Source organism: Erithacus rubecula (genome assembly GCF_903797595.1).
Source record: "Erithacus rubecula genome assembly, chromosome: 1".
NCBI lineage: Eukaryota > Metazoa > Chordata > Aves > Passeriformes > Muscicapidae > Erithacus > Erithacus rubecula.
The window spans coordinates 82,163,633-82,188,331 of NC_136658.1; the positions used below are offsets into that span (position 1 = coordinate 82,163,633).

Here is a 24,699-nt window from a genome sequence, read left to right on the forward strand (position 1 = left end):
TCCTTAGTACTTAGTTCTGAGAAGACACACCTAAAAATCCACAAAGAAGCTCCCTCTGATCTGGGATCACTGTGCTCTCAATGAACAGTAATTGGCTTTGGTGGTTTGGATGGGTTTTTTGGGGGAAGCAGTAGCAGTGAGGGCTTTGTTTGTGAGGGGTTGTCATTTATTTGGGTTTGTTTGCTTGTTTTTGAAAACAGTCCTGCAAGCACACAACCACAGCCAAGCATTTCTCCTACTGTGCTATCAGCTTTGAGACTGAGATGCAGCTCCCCCCCCTCAGCAGTTGTCACTCCATCAGAGCAATGCACTCCCAAGCTGGCACAGTGCCACAACAATTCACAGCAGTAATTAATCAAACCCATTTCCATGTAATCAAACCTATGCTATTTCAGTATATTTTCTATAACTATCTGTTAATCCATATGCACACACAAATGTAACACATGCACATGTCACATTTTATATTATGTTTAGAAAGAAGGGTATTTTTATATCTGAGTCTTGCTTTAACTTGACAGATAACACCTACTTAGACATTAAAAGTCACACAGATTGAAAACAGATGCCTAAATACACATACACAGCCAATCCATATCTGTGATAAATATTTTGTTTAGAGCTAAAATTTACCAATTAGAAAATTTTACTTGAAATAAAATTTAATTTATGAACAAACAGATATTCTACAGCTCCTAAAATAAGTGTCATTAGCTACTCTTTTGTAAAACTTATTTTCTGACAGGGGAAATTTTCCAATGGGGATCCCTTGGAAATGGGTTAAGAGTGTAAAACTCATTTCAAAACAAAGGTCAGTTAAACCTCCCATTCCCAAATCCTTGAAATGGCTTTTAAGGAACCTGTCTTTACCTCGTCAAACCTTTTGAGTTTGCATTCACTATATGCCAAGATCTTTTTTACAAACTTGCTGTTATGGTAGATGTTTAACTGGATGAGAGAGCATTATGGGTTTATTATGGGTTTCTCCCTCCCAGGTGGAGAGAAGATTCTTATGTTCCCTAACTAATGAACTGATTAATTCATCTAATATTTCTTAAGTAAAACAGACATTTCTAAAAACCATAGAGACTTTTGCAGGACATTTAGAGTCCTCATTAAATTACTAATGTAGAGTAATCCAGCTGATAGCCATAGGATCAAGAGGTTGTTTCCTTTTATTTAATTCCTGCACCAATGGTAAGATGTCTGGCCCAGTCCTTTTTTCTTTCAAGAGAAACACTGATTTATACCTGGACTGAATGACCTTAAATGTCTTTTCCAACCTAAATGATTCTATGATTCCATGATAGGTATTTGTCAATACAGATACTGAAGAGCCTGGGAATAGCTTTGCTTTCAACTACCAAATTATTTTGACACCTGTCCTGGGATTTACACATGACAGTTCATGTAAACAGTAAAAATGTGAACTCTTTTTCCTAATTACTTAATTTTTTTCTTAGGGTAGAATCACTAAGATCTTCTTGTCTACCTGCTGCTTAAACCTAACACCTTCTGAACCATTCCTTCAAATAAAAAATCTGAAAGCAATGTATCTCTAAATATAGTAATCCCAACCAAATTTACCTAAAGTTAATAAAAACAAACCCTACTATTGCCTTATGGAATATTACTTCATTACTTTCTTAATTACAAAAAAACAAATGTGAACAATTGAACATTTTTGATCAAAGTCATCAGAGAAAAGTAACTCTTACAATTGCTAAGTATAATACTAATATATTTGAATCCAAGAGGACCTTTTCTGCCTGCAGTGTCTTTTTAAAGAGTCACAGTTCAAAGATAATAACCAGCTACTCTAGATATTCCAACACAGACACAAACCTCCTCTCTACCAGAAGTAATTATATTTATGAACTCACATACATTCTGCTCATGACCTCAATGTGGTAAGAAGAGGTTAAGTGTTAGTATTTCATGTAGCATTAAGAAATACACAAAATTTCAAGAGCAATGAAGGTTTAAAAACAAACAAGAAGACACACAATCAGAAAAAATCATCACCAAACTAAATGGAGCTTAAAGTCAAAGCTGCAAAGAAAACTTCTGTTTTTATACTCAGTGACTTCATTATTTACCCAGATAGAGGGGTTGAGTTGTTGCCTTGGAGTTAGATACACTTATAAAATCAAGACAAATAGAGGGGGAAAACCCCCCAGCCAATAAGCTGAAACAAAAATCCATACATATCCTAACACACAAAGGGAGGGGAAAGCAAAATTGGGATTATCATTTGTGCACTGACAAAAGATATCATTAGTTTGCCAACACAGTTAACTATTAGGGTACTTGAAAACCCCACATTCAGAACCCCTCCAACAGTGAGCACCCAGAAAGATTTTCATCTTTTGTGATATCCCTCAGAAGATTGATAAGTCAATATTACTAATCTGAACTGCTGAGTTTGATATTAATAGCTAAATTTTTTCAACACTTTTGCTTTAAAAACAAAGAAAACCATGCACACCTCTACCCACCCCCTATCTTGCTTATAGAGGGATGTATTTCTCTTCTTTCTCTCACATTCAAGCATATTTAGGCCTAAAGCCTATTATTCTATTATCCAATTTGATTTCTTTAAGGTATTAGAAAATCTTTTATATTTTATTCAAATGAAGTGCCAAATGTTTTTTCAGCTATAGAAAGTATTCTAATTACATGTTCTAATTTAAATAAAACTGAATACACAACAATTTTATTAGTAAATTATGGCAGTTTGATAAAAGGAAATAGTACACAAAAGTACTTTAAACAGCACAATTCACATCCACTGGAAATATATCTGGGTTTTGTTTTGAAGGAAACAAGTTCTCACCTGATACTAAACCTGATTCTAAAAATATAAGAATCCACGCCTTTGTGCTCTGTAAACATCAGAATCAAATCCTTTCCTTCACATATCCTCCTTATGTCCCTTTTTAGAAATGTGATGTATTTTAGTATATCCCATTTTCAGAAAAGGAAAATAGGTAGGAAGGCAAAGAGGAAATGTTTCCTTCCACATTTGAACAAATTATCTATAGCAACATGCAGCCTTACAGTTTTTAGTTCTGCACAACAGGAATTTCTGTAAAAGCAACATTCAGTCAGCAATTTTTTGGCTCTCTATAGATGCCATCATCCACTGCAAGAGTCATTATTCACCAATTCTATCCAGCATTTTTGATCACTGGATGCAAATATGATGAAAGAAAACTAATTTACCTCCTTTGTGTCACTTTCTTGGAATCCTAATTAGGAAGTGTTATTCTACTGTCACTGGAAACTGGTATTAACCATGCACTATTTCCTCATGCAAAATACAAACAGAAGATGAATAATTTCTTTTCCTTCTCTCAAGCTCAATTTATTCTCCTATTCTTCATGCCTCTTACTAAGTCACTTGAAAAAATTGCTTATACTTCCAGAAAAAGGTGTCATTCCTCCAGTCTATATATATATGCATCTGCCAAGAACTCACAATAGGTAAGCAATGTAGTGGAAGCTTTTGTTATAGATATACTAAATATATATATATATAAAGCCAGAAAAGCCAGAAAAATCTCCCTACTAACAAACAAAGAAGAAATCCTCTGGCCTCCCCAAACCACACAAAACAAAAAATACTCCCAGCCTTCTAGGCAAAATTCCTGGTAAGATTTCACTTGCTCTGACAAAATGAGCCCCTGTAAGTGTCTTCATATAAATTGGGCTGCATGGTTGAGAGCTGCAAGGGTTGAATTCCCCATTTTCATGGAACTGTCGACCCAGTGCACCTGAAGGAGTGAACTGTCTTATGTTTGTCAATGGACCACAAAGTAGCTTGACTAAAGAGGTGATTGAAGGATTTTGGGGAATGCTTTGAGTCTGTTTTATCCATCACATGCCTAAGAAATTAATTTTCTCACACCACTTTAAAACCCAACCTGAATCTTCTGGTAAGATTGCCTGTACCATTTCCTAACACTCTTCACTTGTGCAGTATGTGTAGAAGGTATTTAGCTGTGTAAGAAAATCTCATTCTCTGGTCTACCCTTCTATTGTTTCCAGACAGGACTATGACATCCATTTTCCCACTGGAGAAAGACTGACATCCACTGTCTCTCTGGAGTGAGCTCACATCAACTGTAATAAAAAAATGTCTGGAATTAAATTAATTTTAAATTTTCGTTTTGGAGGTGGAGTTTTGTTTTTTTTTTTTTTTATTTAATGGATAGGGGTTTTTTTGTTTGTTTACAATTTTGGCTGGGGGAGATTGATTGTTCTTATACAAGGTTATTTCTGCTGAAATTTTAATCCAGTGAGATGCAGAAAGGCTTTGTTGTGGTTTTGAGTTTAATATGTGTGTGTGTGTATATATGTGGGTGTTATGCACATAAACATTTTTTACCCCCCCCCCCAGCTTGGCTGGGGAAACACAGATAACTCCCTTCAGTTTTATTATACACAGGTATTTGCCACCATTTGAAATTGCACTTGTGTATGTGACCTCACCACAGGCTGGAAAGATGCAATTATGACATCTCAGAGACTCCAGTCCTTCTGGAAATCACGTGAAGTATTTTAGAGTATCTCAAGTGGCATTAGACATCTAACATTTTGGCAACAGCATTAAGCCTCCAAGGTTTCTGACTAAGAACTATAAATCCAGGAACACTGCCAAGTACACAAATCTTGGATATTAGTACCATTAAGGAAGAAGCAGCATGTCCTTGGCTTAGGCAGCTCTTTTCTTCTGTCTCTGATCCATACTTTAAGGTTTTTTTCCCTTTTCATATGAAGTCCTTGCCTCATTGTTATGGGCAGAATTCCATGCCCAGAGCAAACAGCATCAGTGCCTGGGAGCCTGCCTGCCAAATCCCTGCTGTCAGTGCATCCATTTGAGGATGTTCTACTCATTAGTACAGAAGCTTATGCAAACAGAGAAACCAAAGTCCTCAAATTCTCTTTTATGTATACTAAAAGTATTATCCCACCTGAAATGTACTGACAAACACCAAAACATTTAAAATAATACACTCAGAGATTTTCAAATATTTCCTATCTGCTGATATGAGCAGTACAAGCTTCATAAGATGGTGTTGCACTTTAATAGCATACATCTTTAGAATCAGAATTAAAGATTATGTCTAAATTATGCACTGTGTTTATGCATTTACATGGTTCTTGAGCTAAAACTGCCCATAAAAGGTTAATGCAGGAGAGATTCTACTCTGAACAGTGATTATGAACACAGAACATCAGGCAAATCACTGTACTTATCTAAAACCAAAACAATTCTGCAGGTCCCTAGGTTTTGAGTGGTTGTTACTGCAAAAGTCAATAATGAGGAAGTTCCATTTCCAGGTTTGGAAAGCTGTTAGGAAGTTTTTTCCCTGTTGTAATGCATTTGATCTTGTATCTCTCTAGCCACAGGAGGACTTGCAAAAGATGGATAATTAATTACATGTTGAATACATACAAGACTGACTGCTATGATACTTTCTTGGTAATTTTTTTTGTACTTTAAAAAAAAAAGTTCATTCTATTTTTCACTGCTAGAGAATCTGTTTTAAAAGCTGCCTTTATTTTCCTTTCCAAAATATCTCCCACCCATCTGTCACTTTTTATGCAGGTATTTTTCAGCACTGTCACAATAATTTTAAAGCAGACAAAAGAATGTATATGTTTAGTTACCAGGAGTCCAACAAGATACTATTCACACTGAAAATATTGATTTTCTAGCTTAAATAGTCAAATTATATTTTCTTGCATGACTATTAATTCTGTGTTGTGAGAAGATGCCACAGGAAATATAAGTGAGTTTAACATGTGTTCCCTGCAATTCCACTGTCCAGAAAAGAGACAATTGGATTAATAGTCTCAAATTCTGCACATCCAGTATCTATGCCAATATCTGAGCACAAACTGGTAAATGTAATCTACAAGGTGGTTTGTCAAAGTATTAAGATTCCACTTTAAAACTGAAATTCCAGACAGCAAGCTGTACCTTATCACTGTATCCATGATCAGTGTCACATTAGGATGACTACTCAGTAACTTGCTAAAAGGAGAGGCCAACCAGCTACAGGGCAAATATAGAGTTCAAAGCAGTGATGGGGGGAAAGGGAAGGAAAAAACCCCAACACTACAAGCCAAAACACATTGCCCCTCCCCTAAAAAAAGTAAACCACTAATCTTTTTGAAAATATTCAAAGTAACACTACAAAGCAGTATTGCAGAAGAGTCTGGAGCACAAGTCCTATGAGGAGCAGCTCAGGGAGCTGGGGGTGTTTAGCCTGGAGAAAAGGAGGCTCAAATTCTCTCCAAATGCCTGAAAGGAGGTTGGAGTCAGGTGAGGGTCAGCCTCTTCTACCATGTCTCAGTGGAAAGGACAAGAGGAAATGGCCTTAAGTTGTATCAGGGGAGGTTCAGATTAGATACTAGAAATATTTTCTTCACTGAAAGAGGAGTCAGGCATTGAAATAATGTCAGGGAGCTGATGGAATCATCAACTCTAGAAGTTTCCAAGAGGCAACTGTGTGTGGGTTGAGGGTTGGACTAGATGACCTTGAAGGGCTCTTCTAACCTTGAAGATTCTGTGAAGCAGTTACATACAAGAAACAATGAGCCTCATATTTTAGAAATATTAAGCAAATTTATATACATATACTGCTGAGGTCAGGAGGAGTTTTGGTTTTCAGTGTTTCTTTTTTTCCCCCACAGTATAAAATACATAGTTGTCTTTTCCTCAGCTTTTTTCTTTTAAAATAAAGGACAGCATTTGAAATGCATTTATACTGAAGCAAACCTGAAGCCTTTTTAAAAATATTCACTCTAAATTCCTATTGCAGAACAGCTATAAGTTTTGCACTTTCAAGGGTTTTATCAAAGTAATTAGTGTATATGTTCTTTGAAAACAACATCTAATTTGTGTCAATCACACCTATAGAAAGGACTCGGAAACTTAGCAGAAAAAAAAAGATTGTGATGATGATGGACACCAGCATCACTTGAATGCTAAAATGGAATATCTTTCTCAGATGTGTTTTGACTGGTTCGTAAAGAAACTCTTAAATATATTTGTCAATTTTAATAATTAAATTTATGCTTCAAACAGCAGTGTACATACCAAAACAGCAAAGTGGATTTCAATAACCATGTAAAAGCCTGAGGGAAGAGAAATCTAATATTTTTTTCTTTACAATGTAGGCTGTTTTGAGCATCTATTTATTAAAAACAAAACAAAACAAAACAAACAAACAAAAAACTAACCTAAACCAAACATACCTTCAACATTGTTATGCAACTTGTTTTAAAGAGGAACATCCTTCAATCTACTTTCCTTCTCAAGGATTTTCTACTGAAAGAAATGTATGCATTTTCTTATTGCAAAGGAAATTACTATTATTAGATTACTGTTAAGGGACTTCAATGTTTTGGCTGAAGAACTTTTGCTTGGAAAGAACCTAGAAAGCTTCAGTACAAGAACTGTCACTAAAGTAAGTATTACCATGTTTCAATTTACACATCCCTGATCTCTAGGTGTGGTTTAGAACAAGCACCATCTATTTGGCTGTTCAATATTCAGCAGGAATCTGCCAGCCAGGTCTTGCATAAAATAGGCACAAATGTTACTTTCTGCACAGTGAAGTGAGCTCAGTTCTCACTTTAAGTTAAGAGATCCTTGACAGTGTCATTCCTGACAATATTCTCAGATCTCAAAAATTAAATATCTAAAGACTTAATTAAAGCTAATTACTGAACTGCAAAAAACTCAATTCAGTTCAGCAAAACATTTGGTGTGAAAAAAGAAATTGCAGGAACAAGTCAGTGCTCTGTCACAGTGTAATAGATGTGCCATTTATTCAGTCAGAGCTGTGGTCAGTATTTCCATTAAAAACTTCTTCATCACAAATTTATTATGGGAGTAACTAAGCAGTTACCTCAAACTGACTTGGCAGACAAAATTTCCTTTAAATTCAAAGAGTTCTTCTAATATTTAAAAGAGGAAAAGAAAAAAAGAAAATGCCTGTTGCATCTTTTCACAGACACAAGATTGTTACCAAAAGTGTGCTTTCTACTCCTAATTCCCACCATCAGATGCATTTCCTCACCAGGTAAGTTTTCCTAATGCTTGGTCCATTTTCCCTTTTCTTTGTTTCAATCTGCCAGTCAGTGTTTTGTTTTTGACTGCCTCAGTAAGCATCCTTGAAATATCAGGGAAATCCATGGGCTCTACTAGACCTGCACTTGCCAAATTCTGCAGCTGCTGCTCAAGTTACACAGACAAAAACAAGTCCCCAATAATTTGAAATTACAACATCTGTAAATCTAATTAATCACTGACTTCAGAAAAGTAAAATACTGTATTTTTGGGGGTATTGTGGAAATACAAGCTAAAAGTCATAATAAACTTTGAAATGGGTTACAATGATAGCTGAATAGGTAGCATCATTCAAACTTGTGTACTTCCTCTGAGAAAGCAACAGAATGCAAGATTTCTAAAACTAAACTTTCTTTAAAACTAAAATGCAAATAGCAGTACCAAAACAAACAAGGAAAAACCAAAAACAACACCCCCAAATCAAGCAACCAAACAAAAAACAAAATCACCAGACAAAAAAAACCCAAACAAACAATCCTACAAGACCAAAAACTCTCCACAAAGAACACGCAACCACAAAATGCCTTGGAACAATGAAACAAAACCAAACAAAAAAAATCCCCAAAAACACAACATCCCCTCACAAAAAAAAAAACAAACCAAAACAAACACCCACAAACAAAACAAATCCCAAACCAAACAAAACAAGACCCTGAAAAACTTCATTTCTTCCCCCCAAGAGCCAAACCAAGTCTACAGCCAAGACTATTCTTAACACAGCAGATAGACATAACTACCTTAGGCCTGGCTACAGTTTTCCACAACACACAATGAACATTATTTTCCCACCTTTTACACATATAATTAGTACTTTCTCATTCCTCTAGTTCCCTTCAGCATTAAGGCAACAGGTATAAAAATATTAAAAAAATATTTTTTTAAGTGTTGGCACCGAAAAAATATTTTGCCTTTAATCCAAGGAGGTATGGCAGTGTTCCTCCACACATGCACCTTGGACAGCTAACCAGGGAAGTTTTTTAAATTACAGCAACCAACTGAGAGAGTAATTTGACATCTCAAACAACAACCTTGAGTTTCGTAAGTCAGACTAGTTGGAACAACATAGTCACAAGGGAACTACTGATCTTCACTGTTGTGCTAAGCCAAGGTGAAGACTTAGCTTTTGATTATGTACCAAGGTACACAAGTTGACTAATTGGATTCAGTTCAGCACAGAAAAAAGGTCTCCTTCACAAGAAAAACATCCAGTCAAATTGATTCAAAGAAACTTTGTTCTACCAGGCTATAGGTATTGGCCTAAAAAAACCCACTAAGGTGTGTGAAGTAAGGAGAAAAAAAAATCCACTGACATAGCAATACTTAATTAGATGTTAAATAAACCATGTATTTTATAAATTTTGAATTACTATGTTGGCAAGACAGTAGCCAGAAAAGCAGCAAATGAGTCTCAGTAAAACTAAAGGATGACTAATCTCTACAGTGCTAACTCAATTACCCTTAATTAATTTGACCAGTAGTTGTAAAGAAGTCACCTTTAGTCCTCCAACAAATATCAGATATTTGTATTTTGAAAGCACACACCTCCTTGCTTTTTTGCTGCATTTTAATATGTTTTAAATAGGTCAACCTGGAATCTTAGCACACTGACTTTTTTCAAGCCCTAAAGCTACATCTTAAAAATACTGCCCTTCAGAGTCCCCAGCTTTCAAGTCTGGGGACATCTTTATATGCTCCAGCAAGATTTCTGATCTGGACAACCAAGGGACCAAGGCCACAGGGCACAACACACTGTACCACATACCAAGCTGTACAATTGCTCTGTAATTAGAAACAGACTAACCAAATACAAATAGGACCAAACTGTCTTTTTAAAAATTCTCTGTAAGAGAAGCACTGGTTTTGCATTGCATTTTTCAAAAAGGCTCCAGATTAAACAAAAAAAACATTTTAAAAGCAAGACAAAATTTACCACAGTAAAAGAATTAGAGGGAAGACAGTAATGATCATAATTTCAGCTGAACTCCAAATGTCCTACACCATTTCATTTTAGGTAAAAGTGACAGCCCCAAATTCTAACTTAAAGCATTCTAGGCACAAGCAACTTTATATATGAGACCAACAGCAAGTAATTACTAACCTTTCTACATTGACTGGCTTGTCAAATTTAAAGAGAATATAATCTCCAGCAACTGGTGTGACAGCCCAGAAAAAATCTTCCCCTACGTAGGTTTTCTCTAGCGTGTGCCCCTGGTAGACTTTTAAAGATGTTGAAACCTCTGCAGGTGGATTCACGTGGATTTTATGTAGTAATGGTTTCAGGAAGTCTTTATCCTAATTGAAAGACAGACAAACATCATGCTGGTCAGACAACCTTGTTTATTATGTTCCTTTCCCAAGTGGTTACACTTAAAACAAACATTGGCATAAAATGGAAAATGAATGCATTACTCATTTTGGGTGCATCAGATCTTATACAGCTCAGTAATATGGATATGCCATTAAAGTAAAAACAATTAGAAAAAATATCCTCTAGCTAAAATTCACATAAATAAGCTGGACTAGAACTTCTACTTTATATTAACCAATCTGTATCAGATTTAATTCCAGCTGGAGCAATATACATCATGCTTGAAAATGTAATACAACAAGAAAATGCCTGTTTTGTCCATCACCACAATATTTTTCATTTAATCAGCCTGCTGTGTAAAGGAAGGGAAATATTGTCTACTAACTGTGAGTTTCTGGATCTTCCCTGCTAGAGAAGAGTGGAGGCCAACATGCTGGAAAAGAGAAGGTCTGAAGCGTATCCGTAGGTTAGATTTCTGTCGATCACAATGTTTCTGAAATGGTGGGGGAAAAGGTAAGGGTGGGATAAAAAACAAAAATAAAACAACACATTAGTGAAAAACAACAAGGTAGCAACACAAGGTAAGAACCTAGGCCTATTTATCTAGTTTTTATGTTTTCATTCCAGAAATCTACCAAGACTGCTGTGCAAATGCAATACTGTTCAAGGTCCTTGCACAGAACCTGTTTATTCAGCTAGAGTGTTTCTTGAGAAATGGAGGACCAAAATATTAAGTTTATTCCCCATTTGGAACTTTCTCCAAGACTGCTATCCAAGTAGTGACATTCTGCAGTCTCACTAGTGTTTACATGTATTAGTTTATTTTAGGTCTGTTCCACATGGAATCTAACTAGACTTTTGCTTTTTATCCTTACTGCACCCATCTCCAGAATCTCCAAAAGCAGTAACAGCTGCAATGCCCCTGAGAAGTGTCCTTCTTAAATTCTTTCTGAGATAAAAAATCTTGGCAGGAAGAAAGTCTCTTACAGTACATGCAGTAACCATATTGTACACTGGCTTTCAGCTCACAAAAATCAACTCCTTAATCATCATGAAAACATTTTAGGAACTTTATAATAAATTAAAAAAAAAAACTTACAGCATCTTTCTCAGGGTTACACACTTTCACCCAGAGGATATGGTCCAGGAGCCAATCAATAGGTTTCTCCTTATAAAACATAAATATGAACTCTACAATAAGAGTGATATCTGGAGACTGGAACATTTTACCTGTGTGTGACATTAAGAATAACTGGAGTTACTTTAGATTAGAGAAAACATTGTCTTTTGAAATAAAAGTGATAGCAGATGATAACATTTGTGCCAAGACAAGAAATGTTAGTAATGAACAACTTGAAATTTCAATGTTATTAAAAGTTCCATACCTTTCAACTAAACAAAACAACTATTCAAACAAGAATTTGTTTTCATATATCTTGGTGCTATCAAAATATTCAGTGTATATTCAATGTACCACAACACAGTCTCCTAAAGAATAGAAAGTATCACTTTGAAAAATTATGAGAAAAAAGTGTTATGGTTTGGCATCTATTATTCCACATGTAAGCTCAACACCTGAGACAAGGAGTATTGCAGGTGTTATCTGTCCAGTCACACAATTTCAGCTTCTGCAGGTACAAAAACCAGAGATGCAACACCTACCACTAACTTCAGAACTTTCTGGGCAGGAAATCAAAGTGAATGCAACTCAAAGAGAGACATCCCACAGTGACCAGAGTTTTTTCTGCAGTGCACAGACCATCAGCAGGATTTCTGGGTGGCACTGTGCAAAAGGATTCTTGGGAGTCCTGCAGACTGTGAGGCTTAAAGGAAGCCTTTGCAAGAGAAAAAAAAACTTACTGTTGATGAAGAAACTCTATTTAATAGCAACATGAGCAATCACATACATGGTTGTGGAATGCACTTCTCTGGTAGTAGAGGTGTCTGAAGAGAAAGGTGGCCGATACACTGGGCTATTGTGTCAATCTGAATGCAGCACTTGAAAAAGGTGCCTTGTATGAAAACATTGCTACCAGGAGCAAAACACCTGGGAGTGGGGCAGTACAAGGCTGAAGACAGACTGACAAGTGCTTGTACTAGAGATTTCACTGAAGCATTGGACCAGCTGCTGAGGGCAATGCTTAAGGCACCATCCCTGGAGGTATTTAAAAGATGTGCAGATGTGGCACTTGGGGACATGATTTAGTGGTAGATTTGGCAGTGCTGAGCTAGTGGTGTGACTTGATGATCTTTGAGGTCTTTTCCAACCAAAATGATTCTATGACCATATGTCAGCTAAAATCCCAAAGGCAGTTCCAGATTTCAAGCTAGATTCAGAAAACATCACCAGGTTTGCAGATGAAGTCTGAAGTCTTTGCTAGGTTACAATGGAGAAGGCAAGGAAGAAAGACACCATGTGACAATGAATCTCTCAGGTAGACACTGGCTGAAGTGATTCAGTTCTGCAGATGTTTCTGACTGAACTGGTTCTGCAGTGCTGGGCTAAACAGGAGTGGGCTCTTGGTGCATGTGTGCATCAATGGATCAGAATCCAGCAGAAGCTCTTTTCCAATGCAAGTTTTCTGTCTTTTCACATTTTGTAGTCCTGTACAACACACTAACACACAGAACTCAGGCACAGGAAATGTTCTGAGGGGTTTTTTCCGCTTGTGAAGAGGCCTCCATAAGCTTTCTGAATAACAAGTTCCACACCTGGGAGAGGTTCAAATATTTTCTCCTGCTCTTAGGAAAACCAGCTGGAGTAGACGTTAAGAAGAGATCACTGAAAGAGCCTTGCCCTTTTAAGAAATCAGGTCTGATGCAATCTCTTTTCTTAATGACTTGTGTGAAATTGGATAAGGACAAAGCCCATGAAAGAATACTCAGTGGAAACTCTGAGAGGAGTTTGGAGGTGTCTGAGTTAGATTACATCATTATGCCATGCAACAAATATGGAAGAAGCACCTGACTAAAGCACCAATTATTTCACCTGTTAGAATGATGCTATACTCATTATAGCAGACAATTTACACATCAGGGTGGAAAAGTAAAGATGCTAAAACATTAACTGATTTGACATTGCCATATCAAAGTTGTCCCTTACAGAAACTTTTCATCCAGCCCTTTACAAAGCAAAAATATTGCCATCGCTTTTAAGTGGCTATTGCAATGAGGTCTACAAATAGGTATCTCACAAAAATACTCTGTAACTAAAATTTGAAACTCCCACTACACATGGGGCAACTCCTGCTGAGCTAGGGACAATTGCAAAGCTTTATTCTTAAAAGACATAAGAAAAATATTATTATTTTATTAGTACATTGTTAGTATTTACACACAGTATTGTCACATTGTTTGACATTATTTGTGGAAGTAAATATTTAAAAATGGGTAGGAAACAACCATATGATTAGTTAAATGTTGTGTAAAATAGTCATGCAGAATAACAGCTTTCAGCTTGTCACACTTCCAACTAAACAGACCCCAATTTTCCTAGTGATTCATCTCTGCCTACTGCTTTCAATGGCATAGGGCAGGAGAAGAGAAAAATATGGTAAGCCCTAATAAAACACCAGCTAAAAATGGGCTTTATCAGATGTTTGTGGGATTTTTATGGGACTGAAACCATCATTTCTAGATGACACCTGCTGAGGCAGTCTGTCAGTCACATCTGTTTCCATAGGAAGTGCACCTTTCCATGTGGTGTCAGAGAGATGCAAAATGCAATGAGTGTCAGAAGACAGAAATATCCTCACAATATTGCCCTAATCTCAATGCAAGTAGACTGAAGAAACAGTTTATCCTCTTCCAGGATCCATACATAACCATGATGCTTTAGAATCCTTTTCTTCTTCTACCCAATGACAGAGCAGAAGAATCACACTGACATTTTTTCCTTTGACTAACTCATCCATTGAAGAACATAAGGATTATTGTCTTGTCCTCACTCACAGACCATGTCACTTAAGGTGGCATGAAGGTATAGGATTAATTAAGTAAACTGAGAATAAGACCAAAGGTAAGAGTAGGAATTCACTCTTATCCCTTATAAAGATATCCTGATTTTATATCAAATAGAAACAGGATATTAATGAATTATTTACCTCCATATGGCAAACTTGTCCAGGCTCAGAGGCAGTTTCCTCTAGGCTGGCACTCTACTGTCCACCAGGCAGTCAATCATCCCAGACTTGAGGAATAATATAATTGCCATGGTGATGTCACAGGGTATACCAGGCAAAAACAAACAAGAAAACAAAACCAAACCAACCACCCAGAAACAAACCAACTAATCAAGCCACACTAATACATTCAACTGCAGCTAGTCAGAATAAGTGAGGTGAGCCAGCTGTCCCTGCATCTTTAGACCCAAGCAGCCTCTCTGCATTACACTGCACAGCACCATGGAAGTGTTCAGCAGTGGAGACAAAGTCCTCTCACATTAATTCCTAATGAACACTGGAGTAAAGATGAAAGGAAACATCCTGATCCCAAGACAAGCCCTTGTCTTTCTTCAGAATCCAAGGACAGACATACACACACCCCTTTCTGAAATGCTGTCACCACCTTCCACACACAGCTTGGCACAGTTTGGCCCCAGCCTCTCATTCACTCTGTATAACATTCCCTCATTCATCTGTCATTTCTGTCTCAGGACACCACCAATGCAGCAATATTGCCATGCATCTATGTCCCCCTTTTTTTCCATCAGAATAGTCTTCCTTCAGCAGCTCAAAACCAGAGCTCTGCAGTGAAGCCTCAGGTAAAACAGGTCTTCAAAGCTCTGCATCCCTGACTGGCCACATCTAGTCCTTGTAATGGAAACCAGCCCAGTACAACTGCTACTGCACAGATCCAGCACCCAGCCCCTCTGAATCCCAATCAACCAAGCTCTTGCCTAGTCTCTCCTAAGCAAGAGCAGCAGCCTGGCATCCTCAGGACACAGCCACAGCCCAAGAACAAGCAGCAGCTTTTACTGAGGTTCTTCTGTCCTGCAGTTCCCATGCATTAGCATGAGCAAAGTGCTGTGAGCCACAGAACCACTGAGACACCACTCAAACCCAGTCTATGGATTGCCCACTGGCCATCCCCAATATCCAGTCAAAAATCATCCAGCCAAAGAGACCTAAGAAAAACACTGCAGTGAACACACTCTGCCTCAAACTGCAAACTCTGTGAAAGAATTGAAACAATGGCTCATCTTGCACCATGTTCATGCACTTGGTACAGTACATGGGAATAGACATAAATCCAGCACACTCTGCTGACAAAACTTCAGAGCTTTTGGATTCTGGGTGCATACCACCTACCATTGTGAAGAAAACTTCAAAATTTCAAAGGATTAAGAGACAAAGGTAAAACCTTGCTCCATAAAACCCTAGAGATACAAAATGTAAACCTTCTCTAAACTATTTATCTATATTAAAAAATATTATGATCAAGACTGGGAAAAAACAAACCTGTGGAATATTTTCTGATTTACTGTGCCCTGACAAGACTTCTATTCATTTTTCAGTCTTTTTTAAAGGCCATCCTTAGTGAATTATTCTGGCCCTCTCAGTATTTTGCTGGCAAATACAAGGCACGCACAAAATGAAACACTTTGTTTTCTAGTTCTCTGAACTGAAAATATCTAAATCATTCATTTTAATTCTTCCACATGAGCATCACTAATATTGAGTCTACACCAACAATTTTACACCTGCTAGCACATATTCTAGTTGTAGCTGATGTTTTCAATGCTTTCCCTGTTAATGATATGCAAATTGCTGGCATTAAAACCAGAATCCCTTTGAAGTTATTTAAAGCTCAAATATTTGACTTGATCTACTCTTTCCCAAACTTCAACTATGTGCACAGCTTGAGCAAAAAAGTTAAAATAATCAAACCAACAGGCCTTAAAACACTAGGGCACAATAAGACTCAGAGGAACTGTATAAGACAACCAAAAGGCCATTTCAGACCACTCCATTAAATGTTTGTGACAGGTGGCATTACAGCTACAGTGCAAGGATTGCAGTTCCTCTGGAAAACACTTCAGCTGACAGGCAGTTGGAAGACAAATCATTATTCCTCATAAAAAGCTAGCAGGACTTTCCTACATTATGTCACAGGTCTTGCAGTGCAAACAAGAATTCAGAAGAGTAAAAGATACATCTCCTTCCACAGAGCTTCTTAAGGAAACAGCACACATCTCACCCATTATTTATTAGTTACTTGACAGCACTTAAGACTGTGCTTTCAGGATTAAAAAAAACCCAAAGGAAGCAACGTCTGTTCCGTGGCAGAGGTGACAGAATTCTATAATCCTGCTGTCAGCCTAAATAGCTATATTTGCCACTTCCTCATGTAGCACTTGCATAAATTAGATTTTTAGTTCAGAAATACACTATGATAAAAAATCCCACATTTTTACCTCTCAAACTTGTAAGCTAATGAAGGTTTCCAAGTTAACAGTGAATCAGCCACACCTCTCCTTTTGAGAGATTATTTCTGAATCAGTAGCATCTAGACAACAGCTGCCCAGAGAAGCTGTGGATAGCCCATCCCTGGGAGTGCTCAAAGCCAGGCTGGATGGAGATCTGAGTGACCTGCTCCAGTGGAAGGTGTCCCTACCCTTGGCAGGGGGTTGGAACTTTAAGGTCTTTTCCAAACCAGGCCATTCTATGATTCTGTGCATTGAGTGCTCTACATTCTTTCTTGGACATCTACACATAAAACTGATCCCCAGTTACAAACTACTGTTACTCTTCCCAAAGGTATCTGCATTACCAATTTATCACAGTCTGCATCAAGATCCATAAAGGGATAGCAGAGATGAGGCAAATCTACATTACTTGCATAAATTTTGCAAGCAAAATTTGATTATAGCACACCAATGTGTACCAGCCAAAAATTTTAGGTGCTTTTATGAATACTAATTTTTTCCTCAAAACTTCAGAACAAGATAAGTAGCTATATTGGAAGAAGAAAAAAATCTAATTTAATTTTCTAGGTAGAAAATTAAGATTTGTAGCCATAGCTAAATGCATCTGAAATTCTACTGATATCATCTAGTTAAAAGGAGGCAAACAAATATGATACAAGGAACAAAGAACACGGATGCAAGCAGCAGGAGCTAACACTAAATTTAACTACAGCTACTTTCAGAGCCCACACCACCCAGAAGTATACAGACAGTATAGAAAAACAAGATATTTTTAAACAGTTGTGCTTTTGATTAAGTCAAGTACTAAGAATTATCTCTCTACCCTACCAGTCTTAAACACTGTGCCCTCTACAAGAGCACAGGGAACAGAAAGGGGGGGTGCAATACACAAATACTAAGCAAATTAAGTGACCTGAAATAGAACTGTACAGGGCAGACAGTGCACATCCTAAAGTGTAAGTTGTTTTTATGCACATTTGGTGTGCCATTCTTACAAAGTGGCAATTTGGAAGTGAGAACACTCAACTACTAAATCAGGCAAATGTAGAATAAATGTAAATTCTATAGCCCAGGAACTTCATACAGAATTTACATTTAAAGTGCAATTAGACTGGGGCTAAAAATTGTGTTCAAATTGTGGGCTTAATCTGGGTTACTGTTTAACTGTTCTATAGTAGAAACAAAGTCTTACCAAATGCTGTATTCAACCAGTCCCTGCTAACACATAAGAATGTTGCAAGGAGTTCCCCAACCAAGGAGAAGTTTATTCAGGGCAAGATGTTAGTAAACTACTTAAATTCTTATTTTTCCATGCTAGGCAGCATAATTTCCTATTCCTTCTACCTCTAAGGTCACAGAACCAATCCCACAATTATTTTAGCAACAGTGTATCTCTGATGATAGCCCAAGGTGACAGCCAGGTGTATGAGACTGCTCTGTCCATTTCCATTCCTCTTCCCCATCATTTCTATAGGTTAAACTGGCAAGCAAGTCTACAAAGTACCATTCTGTACCCTAACGTAGCATTTATAGGGGATAATTACTGTTTTCCTTTCTACTCCAGGAATCTTTGCTTTGAGACCCCCAAAGTCAGGGAACTATTGCACACCTGATGCTGAGCTGGAAACAGGATAGCATTTATTCAAGTAATGCCAACATTTTCAGTTCTCAGTACAACCATTATGGGTCACTGAGCTAAAAATTAAGCCATTCTCTGCCAATAGATCTAAAGGAAAGAGAACAACAAGAATTTCCAAGAGAATGACAGAATTCAGGGCTGTACTTTTATCTGTTACATGTAGGATTTTCCTTCTGTTCTGAATTCAACTTAAAACCATCATACTGGAATAATCTTTGTTGACCACAGGTTGCCCAAAGTCTGCCCCAGCTTTTGAATTTTCCTAGTACATCTCCAGCTTGCTGCTTTTAAAAAGATCATGACACATCAGCCCAATAATGAAATAACCTTTTGATTTGTAAAATCCCTTCAAAACTTCTCCATCACTGCTTTTCTGTTAAGCCTAGTATCTCTCCATGAAATGATATTAGTGTAAGAGCAAAGAATCATAATTTCCAGAGCACCCTGGCAGTCAACCTACAGCAACCCAAGATCCTGCATTAACTCCTCTCATTTGCTCATTGCAAATGACAGACCCTGACTGCAGCTAAGAAGAAGCAGATTGTCATAACTTCTCCTTCATGAAGTAGAAAGATGGAGATAGAACAGGCTTTGCAACAAACTGATGCCTGCTAATTCTTGGAAATTTTGGCACAAACACCAATGAAGTTCTTAGGTGGAGCTAATTTCCATGGGTTTTTTTTTTACTTCAGTCAGTTATGTTTTAATGATATTTTCATTTTAATGGCAGCTAAATTAAACATAAATCATGCCTTGTGATTTGATTGTTAGATTATCATAAATTAACTTTTGGTTATAGAAATGACCTCTCTTTTAACAGTTGCCTCATCATACAGAAGTATATGAAGCAAATGAGGGGCAAAAGCAACAACCATGAGCTAAACCACAGCTCCTAAAAAAGGTAATGAGTTTCTTCTTCTTGGTCTATTTCCAGTACAAAGAAGATAGCTTTGAAGTCAGATCACTATTAATTCACAGTCTGAGTATGAATGTGTACTTTCAAACTGCAAAAGTGAACATTTTCTTACCAATGAAACCCAGCTGAGAAAATTCTAGAATCATCCAATCTTCAGAAGCAAGCTGAAGTGCAAAATTTTTTATTGTGCTGAAATAATTCTGCTTGACAACAATGTCATCTTCAAGCTAGAGGAAGGTAGAAGTTATATCAACATTAAAAAAAAGCACTTGCAAAGCAATAGAAAAATGTACAGCTAGGAAGTACTGACTTACAATATATTGCTAAAACATACCATGTATTTCTAATGCTAGTACTGATATAAAACATAGATGCCACAGCCTGGAATAACTGTTGTAGGGATCAGCCTGTCTATTTGTGGAGGGCTAATACAGAATCCTTCTGTAGTAAGGATCCACAAACATATCTTGACTTCTTTCTTTAGAACACTGCTTTCTCAGTTTCTTTGTTCAAAGGAAAATCATCCATGAAACAATGTTAGTCTAAGTGGCATTATCAGAACAAGTTCAATATCTGCATTATTTGTACACAAATGTGACTGTTTACTTACAAATGTAAGAGCACTGAAAGAGTTTCTCCTCTGAGACAAGAGGCTGAGACACAATACCTGCAGAGGGAGGATTCATTCCACCTGCCCAACTCAAGCACCTGGTGGTTATGGTCCATAACCACCTAGTCCAGGCTGCAGAACTGCCAACATGGGGCTACAATCCCTGTAATTCACACTGAGTGCAAGGCATTGCTGCATTAGGGATCTGCTTCCCTGTCCTTTCTCACAGTGCAGCCATGCCCTCCCCCTTTGCTGGCACTAATATTTGTGCAACTTCCCAGTATCAAACCAGACTGTCACATGTTACTGGCTCTGCAGCTTCCCAGAGAGCTGAGACTCCAACTGCTCTCAGAGAGGAGTCAGCATAGCTTTGTGAAAACTAGATGAGACGTGTGGGACTTTACACCCCAAGGACACAGGCACAAAATCTAAATAAAGATCATTAGTGCAGTTACTAAATCTGAAATACCTGTAGGTAAGACTTCTACATCAAAGCAGAAACACATGATAGGAACAATTCTGAGCTAAACTGGAGAACTGCTTAACTCTGTTGTTGAAAATCTACTTTAAAAAAAAGAAAAAAATCCTATGTCTATACACAACAGTAATATTAAAGTGACACTGCACTTTCAAAAAAAACCAAAAATAGATTTTAGCTTCATTTCCACTAAAAACTATTTTTTTTGCCCTAGGCAACTCAACTATAATTCAATTTGTGAACAAGGAAAACACAGCAGTTAAGCTGCTTGGATTCCTTCACATTTTTTGCTAGGCATCTTAAGATAAGTGACATGGGATAAATTACTTTCTACTTCAGAGACAGTGAGACAGTGTCCTCCTCAAATTACTTCCCTGTATACCATAAGCACCATACTTAATGCCCTCTTTAATTGATGAGATCAAGTTCCCTGCTCTCTGTAGGTCCTTCTGATGTGTCCAACAACCTAATTTCTGGAGACTCACTTGAAAACTTTACTCAAAATAAAGAAGAGAAATTTACCTGAATGTAATAAACCCCCTTTTTCTGGGCATACATCATAAGAAAACAATAATCCAAGTTTTGTTTTGTTCGCCATCTGAAATTAAATTCAAAGCTTAAAGTTTAGGAAAAAAGGTTATTTCAATACATGCTGGCAATATAAAGTAAATTTCATTATGAAGAATGACACATATTAGTGAAATGTTAGGACAGCTGCTTTTGGCACTGCTCTCTCAGGAAATCCACTGTCTGAAAAAAAAAAAAAGGAACAAAGCTTTCACCTTATGCTTTAATACAGACATCAAACTGTCTGTTTAATTTGAACCTGACTTTGTGACAACTACCTAACATTTCACTAAAAACACATGTGCATTTAAAATGGTAATTCAACAAGAACTACTGGGTTTTATCCTGTATTTCATGAAGAAAAACAGCAAACAAAAGAGTCCACATACAGGAATAAAAGTACATTGAAAGTCTCAGTTCTCTTCCCAGAATTTAACACTAAATGGATTCAACTAAGCATAGGCTCTGATCATGCACAGAAGAGCATGTAGCTAGGAATGAGATGGATTCACAGAGAGCACTTTTAGCATCCCCACACTTGCACAAATTACAGTAAGAAAACATTTCAAGAATTCACATCCCACTTGTCATTTTGTAAACAACCAAAGTGTGGGTGTGGGAGGAGATGGGAAAAGATCTGGAGGAATAAACCTACCTCACTCTCTCTTTTGAGTCTCCAAATGTTTCTTTCAAGTTTGACAAGTCAGGATAGTATGTTGCAGGAGGGGCTATTACTTCCACCAAGCCAGAATTGATCTCTGTAGAAAACCTATCAATAGAAACATCCTGAAGTCACATGAGAGATTCTGATTGAGTAGTTCCTGCTAGCTTTCTGTTGGAACAGTTGTTGTGACTGGACTTGCTCAAATGAGGCATATAAAAGAACAGTATATAGAAAAGAACTCTTTTCCTTAGCTTGTCCTTCAGAGCACTATTGCTTCTTGGCAATCAGAATCAAACTACATTTAAACTTTTTTCATTTTGTCACAACCTAATGATTTTTTTCTGCAGTTCTCTTTGAATATACAGTATACAAGGCCCTAACACAGATGACACAAATTGCCATACATGTTTAAACAATCCCATCTGTTTATGGTGCATTAAATAATTTAATCCACTTACTGTTATACAGTAACTGAATCACCACCTTTTAATTTGTCATCTCTTATTTTTTGTTCAAAAGTCCAAAACTCCACTAAACAATCAGGCATGATCTCTTATTTCCAGAATATTTTTAATGTTAATTACAACCTGATTTAGTTTACCATCAATAAACAAAGAAATCCCCAATTAAAACTACAACTTACTCTCTCTCCAGGCTTGCAACAACACTGTTAACATAATCAAGATCAGTCTAGGGAAAAACAAAAAAATAAAAAAAATGAAGATTACTTGATAGTTCTGGAGGTACACATCAAAAGATCAAAGTAAAATAAACATGGCACGTGGCTGTCCTTGAAAATCACTTTCATTATTTAAGATATTGGAGCAATACAACAACACATCACAGATGTAACTATGTCTTACTTTCAATATTAGATTTTTTTTGTAAACAGTGGGGAATAATTATCTCATATTTGCACTTAACAGAAACACTCTTGGATGATGAAATGTTCACTGACTGTTTGTATGGGAAGAACTTAATATTATTTTACAATAATAACGATACATAGGGAAATATCTTTCTGGAAAACAATGCATTGAACACACACATTCTCTTATTTCAAAAGCATATCTCCTAAGCTTTGCATTTAAAGCAAATGCTCTAGCACAGACAGCAGTGAGCCTGCTGCCTTTCTGAATAGGGCTGGTTTTTTGCATCAGAGACTAAATTTGAGGGACTACCAATCTTATCAATCACTCAGTTCTCATAGATGCAACAATTCTAAAAATTACTCATTTGTGAAAATACAAATCATGACATTCTGGAAAAGCCTAGATCATCTAAATTGCCAGCACTGGACAATTATTCAGCCTGCCTGTACACATGCGTTCCAAGAAAAGAGAATTTGTGAACTCATAAATGTGACTGAAACCCCTGGTCTTTGTTATACTTATTAATCTAATGATTTGACACACCATTTACATTTTTGAAAAGAATAGTCTATAAGTCAACCCAGATACTGGCTCATGAGGATTCTGGAGAAAGAGTTGTCTTTGAAATGCCAGAAACAAAGGAACAGTTCACATTTTTTCTGATTAATTTGTAACACAGGATATCATTAAAGGATTATATACAGAAAATAAATCCCTTCCAACCCTTTCTATAGAAGTTTTAATCTTGTTTGATGAAGGTGCTCACCCTTTGATCTTGAAAACCACCATTTCTATTTTTTAAAGATTTATTTTTATGAAATCAAACATAATGCTAGTGGCGCATGCTTTTCAAAAAGGACAACAACAGCAGTGGATTTTCTCCAAAAACAGATTTTAAATATCACAAGAACATGTGAGTAGAATGTATTTCTCATAATTTTCTCATGTATATTTTCTTCCTAAGTGCTATGCCTAGTGCTGGGCAGAAGCTCTAGTAAGCTGGTAAAGTGCTCACAATTTAAAACTCATCTCACGCTGAGTTCCACACAAGGAGACTCAAAAAGTCCATATGGGCCTTTATATATCACTGTTTAAATACTTTTATGTATTTTAACACATTTAATTAATAGAATGTAGTTAGACATAACTTTTCCTATGTTGTGTAACAGCTGCAAATCACACTAACCTTGTGACTACCTAAAAATAATTTTAGTATACCCATCTTTAACCGAAGCATTTCTTTTTCTCTCTTTTCGAAACCTTTTAAACGTTAAAAATACAGAAACTGTAGTTCAATAATCATGTGAAAAGACAAAAATTTGCATTTCAGTTGGCATGTCAAATTTCAATTACTCAGTCCAGCATTAAGAATTCCAGCACATCTAATACAGTCTCTATTGCAATTGCATAGAAAAATATAGGATTTATATATATCTACATACACACACTCAGCAGAAACACAGCTAGTTTCTATTCAGTTTTCCAGAGATTAAAATAAATGCCAAATTTCATGCCAACTAGAATCATGTATTTGATCACAAGCCTGTGCCTTAGTGCACATCTCCTTAGCAGAAACATAATTTTGACCTATTTTCCAGACTACCATGAAGCCTTAGTACTGCTTGTAAAACCTTACGCTCTTATATAGAAAATATCACAATCAGGAAAAAAAAAAAAAAAGTCCTGAATAAGAGAGTTTTTCCCTGCTTCCCACTATTTGTTTGTGTGCTTCACATGGAAGGCTGGCAGTTCCCCCAGTCAGAGCTGCAATCACAATAGGGTCACATTAAAAAGCTGCAGCTTGAAGTCTTCCAACCTCATATTGTAGTCTTGGCTGTCACAAAAAGTCAAGAAGGTCTGGTCTAGCTGCAATGAACATGAGATACAGAAAATACCACCTCTGGCTTAGTAGGCAACTTTTCCTTCTCAATCAGCAATCACTGTATCAGTGTGGTGCAAAAGCAGATGACACTTTTAGAATGAAAAATAACATGTAAATTAGAAGAGTTGATGTCATTTTTCACATGATCAAATGCATTAAAACACCGGTATTCATATTCTGCCATCATTTT

At 36.8% G+C, this 24,699-nt stretch overlaps 1 protein-coding gene across 1 annotated transcript in view; it reads right to left on the minus strand.

Annotated features, from left to right (window-relative positions):
* The window catches only part of MGAT4A (alpha-1,3-mannosyl-glycoprotein 4-beta-N-acetylglucosaminyltransferase A), a 70,105-nt gene that overhangs the window by 5,731 nt on the left and 39,675 nt on the right, over nucleotides 1-24,699 (minus strand). The window contains exons 6-12 of the mRNA XM_079300510.1: nucleotides 22,399-22,445; nucleotides 21,747-21,860; nucleotides 21,047-21,122; nucleotides 19,549-19,663; nucleotides 11,554-11,684; nucleotides 10,840-10,947; nucleotides 10,245-10,438 (exon numbers count right to left, since the gene is read on the minus strand). Coding sequence (XP_079156636.1) covers nucleotides 10,245-10,438; nucleotides 10,840-10,947; nucleotides 11,554-11,684; nucleotides 19,549-19,663; nucleotides 21,047-21,122; nucleotides 21,747-21,860; nucleotides 22,399-22,445 — 785 coding nt within the window. The remainder of the gene's footprint in view (nucleotides 1-10,244; nucleotides 10,439-10,839; nucleotides 10,948-11,553; nucleotides 11,685-19,548; nucleotides 19,664-21,046; nucleotides 21,123-21,746; nucleotides 21,861-22,398; nucleotides 22,446-24,699) is intronic.